At 41.9% G+C, this 11,275-nt stretch overlaps 1 protein-coding gene across 2 annotated transcripts; it reads right to left on the bottom strand.

The window, feature by feature from the left end:
* Positions 1-294: 294 nt before the first annotated feature.
* On the bottom strand, positions 295-5,045 carry LOC123077609 (uncharacterized). 2 transcript variants are annotated; one of them, XM_044499900.1, is made up of 2 exons: positions 4,893-5,045; positions 295-1,846 (listed from the first exon to the last, which is right to left on the bottom strand). In XM_044499900.1, exon 2 carries the CDS (start codon positions 1,817-1,819, stop codon positions 734-736), a length of 1,086 nt encoding a protein of 361 aa, XP_044355835.1. In that variant the 5' UTR covers positions 1,820-1,846; positions 4,893-5,045; the 3' UTR covers positions 295-733. The 2 variants fall into 2 exon arrangements, with proteins under 2 accessions (XP_044355835.1, XP_044355836.1); XM_044499901.1 differs by having other exon boundaries at positions 4,711-4,947.
* Positions 5,046-11,275: the final 6,230 nt, after the last annotated feature.

Genomic DNA, 11,275 nt, shown 5'->3' on the forward strand with positions numbered 1-11,275 from the left:
AAGAGCAACTCCAACTCCAATGCACACTATCCCGCTCCGCATCGTCCAAAATACCTATTTCTGCCAAGAATAGACAGGCCAAATTTATGGACTCGGCAACTGAGGATGTAGGGAGTCAAATTAGTGTCCAAAGAAGCACATGGTAATGAAATTATTTCAACAATCCAGGTAAACATATCTATTGTACCAAAGCAGCCTACAATATTACATACCAATGACTGGCTGATAATAAGCCACAGCAATAGCTAATACGATAGAACCATAAAGAAGATCTATGCGCAAAAAAAAAAACCATAAAGAAGATCCACGCATGAATAACAAGCTCGCGGATCAAATCAACTGCACAATCCAGTTCGTCGCAGCGATACAAATGACACATGTAGCAATCACTAGATAACAACCCGTCCATAGTTTTACAAATGATCAAGAAAATAAAATAAAGGCAAGGGGCATTCACATCAAAATCCATGCAAGGCAGCACAGGAAAAACAGCACTGCTTTGGCCCCCAATGGTATGCAGCAGAGCATATACTACAGGCATGAGCATCGCCCAACAGAGAGATCCCAGTCCAACCTGCGTTCTCTGTTGCTGCCGTCTCAGCGACGAAACAAAGCGAAAAGGGAAGAACCTGATGGACCTCGGAGAACCAGGGATCACCCATCACAGCTGCATTATTTTTGCCTAACTCGCGCATGGATAGAATGAACAGGCCCCCATGGCAGTTTAAAACCCTCAGCTCCCACGTGTTGATCTCACGTGAGTCACCATAGGATGGTGCCGCCGTGGGGCTCTCCCTCGAACAGCAGCAACTCGCTGCCCCCTTTGAGTGTTAACTGGACCTTGCTGGATATCAGAAGAATCAACTGATATGCCCAGGTGGTTACGCCTAGGCCTCTCCCTGTGCCTTCTGTAAGCCCTGCTGTGTGAGTCTCCACTTGCGATCCGCCTGCCACGGCCAAATAAAGATGCCAGGAAGTCAATGCTCTCATCCAAACTACCTTCTGAAGATTCATAGAAGTCGATCCTCTCGTTCAGGGTGCGATCCATGGAAGTGAAGAAGTTGAGTCTCTCCTCCAAGTCAAATTCATCTCCATCAGCGAACATACTGTTGTTGCTGCCACCGTTCAATTCAAGTACATAATCCCCCATAATCACAGCTCCTGGGTTCGAAGCCCTGATAGTACTGATTGCATCCTGGCGCTCTCTTTCACATTCAAACTTTTTCCACTCACTTGCAAGTGCAGGATCAACCTCACGAGGTTTTGCTGAAGGGTGTTTGGAGTTCACATGCTTGCAAAGTTCTCTGTATGAACCAACGAACGAGCAGGCATCATGCACACATGCTCTCTTCTTGCGGTTGAGATACTGACGAGCAGGTTCAACAACAGTCCATCCTTTAACATCCCCACGGCACAGAGGGCATGCGAGTTCCATTGTAGATGGATGCTTGTTTGCTGGTTCTGTGTTTGGAGAAAATGGAAGGTTCAGCGCGGACTCGGCAGAATCACCAAGGGCCAATTTCTCTTTCGCATAAGCTTCTTTGAAGTGTTCAAGACAGTTAGAGTGATGGTAGTTGGTGCCACACATATAAGGCCGGCAACCCTTGTGGTGAGAAGTACAGAGGAGGAGGACGGCATCATGTGGATGCTCCAAGCAAACTGGGCAAGTTGCACCTTTCCATTCTCTTTTCTCACAGGCCAATGGCAAATCACTCTGTTCGTCTGCTTCTTTTGTCTTCCAACAGCTGGAACGCGCATCAGATGAAGATGACCTACCTCGACGAGCTGGGAGGTTTCGGGCTCTTGGAAATCTCGCCATAACTTTAAAACCCGGGATGCAAGGGAACTGCAACAATGCAAAGACAGATAGCCAATAAGTTAAGCAGCGCATTTAATTGCAACTTCTATATTCTACGGCAATATTATAGACGCATACTTGCAGTATTGAATTATGGCCAACATTTAAGTTGGAAAATTAAGATATTCCATGAGCAACAGATCAAATAATCAGAAAACTTATCATGTTCTAGCAACAGATTCAGTAAGGAATATGATAGTCTTAAAGATAAATACGACAAAGTTATAGTATTGTTAGGCTCCTATATATATGAGGGATGGAAATTTGTCCCAATAAAGCAAGTGTTGGGAAGTGGTCACCACACTACCCGGATCCGATGCTTTTGTAGACTTAGCGGAAAATCTCCAAGCCTTATATCCGTGCTTCACACCAACAGGAAACATGAACTCTGCGCCGATGGGAAGCTCGAACTTCACACCAACAAGAAACTCAAACTTTGCACCAAGGAGTGACTCGCATCAGGGGGGGGGGGGGGGGGGGGGGGGTTCATGGGCAGTGAGCACATCCGAAGTCCAAACTCATTACAGGGTCAAGGAACCGAAGAGGAAGACTTGCTCTTTACTGATGAATCATGGTTTGTTTGACTCCTTTACAGAGAACTTCCTTTTAGATACAAATGGAGAAACTTAGATTTTGATATGCTTCGGCACACACCCCTAGAGAAATTTCAAAAGGGTATTTTCGTCCATCCATATAAAGCAATAGATTTATCCTCTCTTTAAGATAATTAATTAGTGCTTAGGGGCTAATTGGGTATGTGCAGACCCAAAACCCAACTAGGGTATTGCCGATCCATTCGCTGGCTTCTCTCCCATCCCTGAAAAATACTACGCCGCCGGCCATGTGCGCTCATCCTCTCCTGTCCCCGGCACTGCCCCACCAGCTCGCACCTTGAATCGACAAGAGGTATGCCAAGCAGGGCCCACATAATATACCCAATATATTCCTGGAGGAAAGGATCAAATTGCTCTCAGTGGCAAGTGCATATAAGGGTAGGACAGCAAATGGCCTAGGGCAAAATTGTAACTTCCTCCACCCCTCCAACCAAAGAATTCAGTATTCTGAAATAAAGAGAACTTCATTTCCTTCCTTGCAACACATTTTGGTCCTTTTGCTGTTTTCAAGTGACTTTGTGTGGGCCCGCTGACATACGCGAGCAGGGTCTCCATCTCAAGTTTTCAGCGCGCCCTTGAAGAACGGGGTGCCACAAGTTTATTGTCTACCATCGTTGCTAACACATTAAGAAATACAGTAATGCCTCCCAAATCCACTTGCCTTCTATCTGTCCAACTTGATAAACATTGCAGGAGTATCCAGCACGAAGGGCTGTTGTCTGGTGTTCTCACCATTACACTCAATGTTTATCTTTGTTACCACAGATAAGAAATGCACAAATTAGCAAAACAATGCATCACAGACATAATGATAATAAATGAAGTTAAACCTAAAGCATTTTGATTTCTTGTTTGCCAAAGACAGACGATGACAGACGATGGAGTTTGACAAGACAAATTTATGTATATGGTGATGAGACCAAATTTGTTTTCTAGTTTAGACCAAAGCGATTGTTTTCACCAGATACTATGTGGGGAATTCCTTAGCAGAGGAGGAAGCCCACAACACCCGCGCCTGAGTTGGAATGGGCTAAAAAGAAATAAAGACTTATTTTTAATTATGAAAGGGTCTTCTATTGTTAAACTGAAGTCGGTTCAATAGAACCTGCAGCAGTCATGTTCTGCCAGAGAGTTTGAGTCGAATCAGCGTTGTATCTGTTGAGGGCATTAAACCCTTAAGTCGCATATACAAGGGCCCCTAGCTGCATCGATTGATGCAAGCTATCCATAAAGTAATATATGTCTTTTCATTTCTCAACAGGAAACAAAGTCTTATAAATGAGAGAAAAAGAGGGGGCAGGAAAGGAGAATGGCGAATTCAACACACTAGTGGGAACCCTTCTTTGCTCTCTCCTCTGCTCGTACACTGGATACCGTTCCCCCTTGCTGATGGCTAGTCAGCCCTCTAGCCATCATGATCACGGGTATCCACTTCGATCCGGAGGCTCTAACACTAGAAATGTTTATGAAAGTATAGTACTAGTAGAACTACCATCATTCTGGACAGAAGGTGCTAAGCATATGTTGAAGTGGAGACAGTGACTTCTCATCCTGTAGTGAACTTAAATACTTAACATTCCACGCATAACAACACGAGATGCTTATACAGCTATACATAAAACAGCCACATAAAATTAAATCAGCACAGCCATCTACACATAACATAAGTGTATGTTTGCAGTTTTGCATAATCTGTATGAACTATGAAGCGCCAAGCTTGTTTCTTTTTTTGGAGAAAAGACAGAGATCTTCATACACATCGGGCCAAGATTAACAAAATATGCAAAATAAAATAAAATCCAGTGAGCAACCCTGTATCACCAGCAACGTATAAAAGGCGCGAGCTTCATCGAACCAAACCATACAAAACATCATACTACCAGTCAAAATCCGAGAGAGTTAGTCGGCAATTCCTAAATCCAAGACTAAAGATAAAACCCGGGGCCAAGGCATGGGTGACGGTCGGTATGACAGGACTGCAATTTCTATCAAACCGGCAAGATCGATCCTGGCCTGCAGCAGGCGAGAGGGGACGGGAGGAGGAGTTGGAGTTGGAGGAGGAGCTTCCGCGACGGGGAGGAGAGGGAGATGCGGTTGCACGAGCCGGGGAGGGGAGGAGGACTTGGAGGACGAGCTTCCGCGACGGGGAGGAGAGGGAGATGCAGGGTGTAAGAGTGCGTGGGAGACGGGAGGAGTAGGAGAGGAAAGCGGACGATGAGGGGGGCACGGGAGATATACCTGCTCTCCCGCCGAAGTTCCTCCGGGCGGAAGGGGGGCGGCTGCCGGATCTTAAACCGGCGACGAGGTGTGGCCGCAGGGCAGAAGAGTGGATAGGTAGGAGAAGGGTGGGGAAGGGAGACGGGGGGTAGTAGGGGGGAGGAAAGAACATGAGGCGTAGGGGAGGGGGAGGAAATTTGTACCTCCGCAGCAGCGAGGCGCGGCGGACCTTTCTGCGGCGGCGATGTGGACGGCGGCGACGTGGGCGAGATCTAAGGGGGTCGCGCGAGAAGGGGAGAGTGGTGTGAGAAGTAGAGACTGCAGAGCGACCACGCGAATAAACCCCTTCCCCCCCATATATTTATTTCTTGGAAAGGCGTAATTCCTCGGATTATCCTATGTCTCAGTCGATTTATACACATAATAAAACCCCGCTTGACCTAGAAAAGTACTGTTCCCTCCGTCCATAAATATAGGTTAATCCTTTTTTTCTAAATCGATGTATATTGAGTTATAGACATGTTTTACCAAAGTCCTATTCTGACCCTGAGCTCCAATGCACCATGATGAACGGTAAAAGATACAAAAAACAAAAAATTCTAATTTTTTTATAAACTTTGACAAATGTTTTATACGTTTAACAAATTTCAGCACGAAATAACATTCTTGGAAGTGGCAAAAAATACACTTTGCTGAAATTTTGCAAGCATACAAAATATTTGTCAAAGTTTATCAAAAAATAAGAATTTTTTAATTCTTTTACTATTTTTTTCAATGTTACTGTTCACCAGGGTGCATTTGATTTGAGCAGATACTCCACGTCCCATGTTTTAGTGTATTTGTTCACTCGTCTTAATTTGTATGTAGTTTATATTAAAAAAACATCTTATACTCTTGAAGGGAGGGAGAACTAGTTTGAACATCCAATTTATGATTTCTATTATATAAAAGAACAATTGGTGTTTTCTTCCTAATAATTATAAGGGTGATGGTGGGTTTGATTAGTGTGTTTTCACTAGTTAATTCAGTTCAATAATACGGTTTCTAGGTAAATATGGTTGTGATGTGATACATCAACAAATACTATATTGATATCTAATTTGATTAGGTTTTTATAAGTTTATTTTAACTTGATTTTAGTATGTATCATATAATCAAAGTTGACGTGACTTTGTTCAAAAAGAGGAAAATTATATTTTTGTTTTGTGTGTTTAATTCATAACTAAATATGTTATATTGATCAACAAACAACGAGAAGAAACGAATTGAGCATACTTGGTTAATAGCATAACCAGTTTCCATTTATGAGCACTCACATAGTATAAGTGTAACGTTGAAATCAGGGCCGTTTTTTGGTAAGGTTTTTTTCAAAGAAATTGGGAATTGCTATGTACTGATATAATTGTTGTAGTAAAATATTAATTTGAGTCTAGAAGGATGCCAAATGGAGTCAATGACACTATGATTGTCCTTATTCCCAAGAAGAAAAATGAAGTCAAGCATAAGATTAATTTTTTGGCCAATCTACCTCTATAACATCTTATACAAGATTATTTCAAAGTGTCTCGTAAACAGACTGTGGCATTTTCTTGATGGATTGATCTCTCCCACCTAAAGTGCTTTCATCTTTAGAAGAATGATCTCTAATAATGCACTCATTGCCTCTACTAATACACTCATTGCCCCTAATGTTTGTATACTCTTCAGTCGTCTCAGCATGAGCGTACAAATTATTGTGCGTACAAGCTTGACTTGGCTATGGCATAACATACATAACAGAGTGGCATATTTTTTGATGGATTGATTGCTTTGGGTTTCTCTTCGAAATGGATTAACTGAGTTATGGAATGTGTGACCACAAACAAATTTTTTTATGCTGACTTGGTCAATCATTGGACTCATTGTGCCTACTTGTGGTATTCTTCAAGGTGATCCTCTCTCACCACACTTGTTTCTCTTTGCGACTAACACTTTGGTTGTTTTGCTAAATGATAGCATATCCAGAGGGGCTCTTCAAGACTTCAAGATTTATAGATAAAGTCCAGGTATTTCTGAATGATAGCATATCCAGAGGGGCTCTTTAAGAATTCATGATTTGTAGAAAAAGTGCGGGTATTTCTCATCTTCTTTTTGCTGTCAGGGATGTCTCAAACATATCTATAATTTTTTTATTGTTTTATGCTATTATAATATCACTTTTGTATATTTTATAGCATTATATATTATTTTTCTGGACTAACCTATTAATCTAGTGCCAAGTGATAATCGTTGTTTTCTGCATGTTTTTGACTTTACAAAGAAAACGTATCTACGGAGGTTAAAATACCTTGCCGATTTGATATGATTTTTTGGGCCACCAAGGTTTTAGGAAGTATCAGAGGGCAAACGAGAGAAGGCAAGAGGTCCCACCCAACCACCTAGCACTACCAGACCCTAGGTCGCACCCCTGGCTGTGTGGGCCTCATACTTACCGCCTTTCGTCCATTCCAAGGCCATAAATTCATATAAATAGAGAAATCCTCCGAGGTATTTCTAGAAGAATCTTTCCGCTGCCTCAAGCTTCTGTTCCGAGGTGATCCAATATGGGGGCCTGTTCTAGAGCTCTGCTGGGGGGTGCTATTGTAAACTGTGTCGGGATTTTCCCCGAAGAGGAGGGGTGATGCAGTACAGTAGAGCTAACACTGGTACGCGTCGGTCCTAAACAAACGGTTTTTAACCCCTTTCCGCGACGGCATTCGGAACCGTCGCCAAGTGAGTGTGGGCGATAGGGGGGTCCTTCCCACACGACCCAGAAACCGTCGGGGATATGCCGTCCTGGCACACACGCTCGGCAAAATGAGGTCGTGTGCGACCGGCGAGCACTCAAATACAGAAATACATACAGTGGTGCTAAAAAATACAATTATACAGGCAAAATCATTTCCGGTCGTAAGTACATCCCACACAGTCAGTCACCGCAAAACGTTTCCGTTCGTATATACATCCCACACAGTCACTCCAAGGAAAACGTTTGCGCAAGGTGGCGTAACGCAAACAGTTTTCAAGAGAATGTCGTGTGTGATTGTTCATTGATCCAACACGGTTTATTCCTATAAACTGTGTACGTTGCTTGAGGTCATCGCCAACGGTATTTTCTCATTAACCGTTTGCAATAGGAAAACCCAATTAGCAAGCTAATTGGCCAATTAGCGGGCTAATTACCCTATTATTAATAATCCATTTACTAATCTAATTGACATTCATATTAAGCACATAATATATTCCATTTCCATATTATGGAAGCAGGATTTCATAATTGAAATACATCGTAGTACAACATGATATAGCTTCAGCACTCAGCCACCCCATTGCACAACTACACCAGCAACAAGTTTTACATGCAACATCTAGAACCTTTCGAAATTAGCATCATAGACGGTACATAGAGAGATGCATCTCATTTGGAAAACTGCTGAAGCGGAAGGCAAATATTGAGCCTTCATTCATGTTTAAGGTCTTTGCAACTTTAGGCCAGTGCATGTGGATGATTGACCGTCCATCCTTCGACCTCTTCAGGAATACTTCAATATTGAACCGTGGGTGTTGTATGAAAACTTTCCTCGCCTACTGACCGCAGAGGTGGTTTGAGAGGTAATCATCAGTGAAGCCTGAAAACAAGGATGTGCATAAATATCTTCCCTATATTGGAAATGGGGCAAAGGAATACAAAAAGGCAAGGTATAATAGTTAGTACCATCTTGGAAACCTTAGTGCTTCCCATTGTTTCCCTACAACACATATAAGGTAGTTAGTCATCAGGTTAAGTAAGGGTTCGCATGCTATCAGTAAAATATGTTGATGAAAAATAAGCACAATGCAGATTCATCAGATTAATTCAAGCCACATGGAAAACCCATTTATCCAAACCAAGCATGATTAAGAACTAGGAAATATAGCACTTGTATATGTTTCTCATGTGTTAAGTGCAGCCAAATTCGATGTATTCCTCACATGGTATACAATAAGAGAATGCAGCCACAACAATTGAACATCGCATTGCCGAATTGAACCAAGCAGTTAACTAAACACCACAACAAATGAACCAAACGTTAACTAAGCACCACATTGCACAATATAACATACTCCTAATAGAAGATCGGATAGTTAACCAAACAAAGCATGCTTAACAACTTGGAAATCTAGCAATTGTATTTGTTTCTCATGTATTTAGTATAGCCAAATTTGATTTATTCCTCACATGGTATACAATAACAGAATGCAGCCACAACAATTGAACATTGCATTGCACAATTGAACCAAGCAGTTAACTAAACACCACAACAAATGAACCAAACATTAACTGAGCACCACATTGCACAATATAACATACTCCTAATAGAAGATCAGACAGTTAACCAAACCAAGCATGCATAACAACTTGGAAATATAGCAATTGTATTTGTTTCTCATGTATTTAGTACAGCCAAATTCGATTTATTCCTCACATGGTATACAATAACAGAATGCGGCTACAACAATTGAACATCGCATTGCAGAATTGAACCAAGCAGTTAACTAAACACCACAACAAGTGAATCAAGCCACAACAAATGAACCAAGCAGTTAACTAAACACCAATTGAACAATATAACATACTCCTAATAAAAGATCAGATAGTTAACCAAACCAAGCATGCTTAACAACTTGGAAATATTGCACCCTGAAGAATTGAACATCACATTTGTAGAATTGAACCAAGCAGTTAATTGAACACCACATTGCACGACATATAGAACATATACACTATAGCAGAAGATTGCATGGTAAAAGTAGATATCACAATTCACTAGAATTTGTTAAGGAAAGGCAGTAGCTAGCAAACTGAACATGGGTCCTTATAGTGAGCTAATAAGACAAGCTACTCCTCATTGTCGGAGATATTGATGACGATTGGCTCCTTGGACATGGAAGAGGGCGAGGCCTCCGCATCGTGGGTGCCCTCGTCGTAGGGGTGATGTAGCGACCAGACCTCAAACAGTCTAGTCTTTGTGCATCAGTGTCATCCCTGGATCGGTAATGCTGACACGCACAGTACTTGAAGGATTTATAACAGAGTAGCAATCACACACTTATTACATCGAATAGTTCAAGAGAGAACTCATTACAATAAATATGGCTTAAGGCCATCTAAATACGATAACAGCGGAAGGCTTGGAAGATAAAGTGAGTCCATCAACTCCAACGGCATCACTGAGTATAAGACCACGACCTAAGGCTCCTTACTCGTCGACTGAAAAGTCTGCAACATGATACGTCGCAGCCCGAAAACGGGTCAGCACATGGAATATGCTGACAAAGTAACACATAGAGAGTAATGAACAGAATAATGCTATCACTACATGCATATTTGGCTGGTGGAAAGCTCTATGGTTACAGTTTTGCGAAAAGCCAATTTTTCCCTACCACAAAGGAATAAATTTTATTTAACTATCATGGTGGTTGTTAAACATTGAGAAGGTACCTCCAACTCAATCCCAATTAAGAACGTGATTAACCCGATCAAATTAAATTAAGTAACATGATGATGAGATTCACATGATAATCCAAGAACTAGATACTCAAGATGTCCATAACCGGGGACACGGCTAACCATGATTAGATTGTACACTCTGCAGAGGTTTGTGCACTTTTCCCCACAAGACTCGATCGCCTCCGCTTGATTTCTCGCACTACATGGTGTTTGAGAAACGGATGACCGAGACACAGTCTTTCAGAAACAATACTCTTTACTCCGGTGGACAGTTACACCTACTTTCCCCTACATCTGCTAGCCCACCTCTTCAAGAGGTCATGTAACCTACTCAACTATGCTAGAGCCCATAATAGCTTCTGGCTGCACACGGAAGTTTCTAGCATGAATAATCTCATGATCCCTTTAAGCCTGGGTGGCGGTCCATAGGATGATCACACGGGTACTCCGGGATATCCAAAAATACAGGCAGCACTGGGTTCTTCAGGTGCCTCAATCCACCCAGATGTAAATTAAAGTAGCCACCTTAAGTTGAACCATTAATTAACAATCTCACATCTGTCATGGAAAAATCTCAAACCCAATCCACGTCTACGAGCATAGCATAGCAATATAAGCAAACGTAGAAGTAACTCCCAAAGGTTTGATAATAAACAGGGCAATAGGTACTACCTCATCTACTTCCCAAAACCCACATATTAATCAGATCCTAATCATGCAGTAGTTTGAGGATTGATCTAATGCAATAAAACTGGGTGGTAAAGAGGTATGATCAAAGTGTTACTTGCCTTGCTGATGATCCGTGAAACCTAGAGACTCGTAGTAGCACGCTTCGCACTCCGGGTACTCTAACGCAAACAAACAATACATACATAAGCAATCAAGCAAGGGTGCACGAATAAAACTCAAAATAAGAGATCTAACCAGAAAGTTCAACTTAAGAACTCCAGTTTGCAAAAAGAATCAAATCGAACGAAGCAACGAAACTCAAACGGCGAAGGAAAACAAGCTTCATTTACTAATCTGGACCTAAGTCAAATTTAAAGTAGCAAAAACTTGTTCAAGTTGGTTAAACAG

Source organism: Triticum aestivum, chromosome 3D, assembly GCF_018294505.1.
Source record: "Triticum aestivum cultivar Chinese Spring chromosome 3D, IWGSC CS RefSeq v2.1, whole genome shotgun sequence".
Classification (NCBI taxonomy): Eukaryota; Viridiplantae; Streptophyta; class Magnoliopsida; order Poales; family Poaceae; genus Triticum; species Triticum aestivum.

Bases quoted from the DNA above. Each gene is read 5' to 3' on its own strand.
- LOC123077609 (XM_044499900.1), bottom strand. From the start codon at position 1,819: ATGGCGAGATTTCCAAGAGCCCGAAACCTCCCAGCTCGTCGAGGTAGG.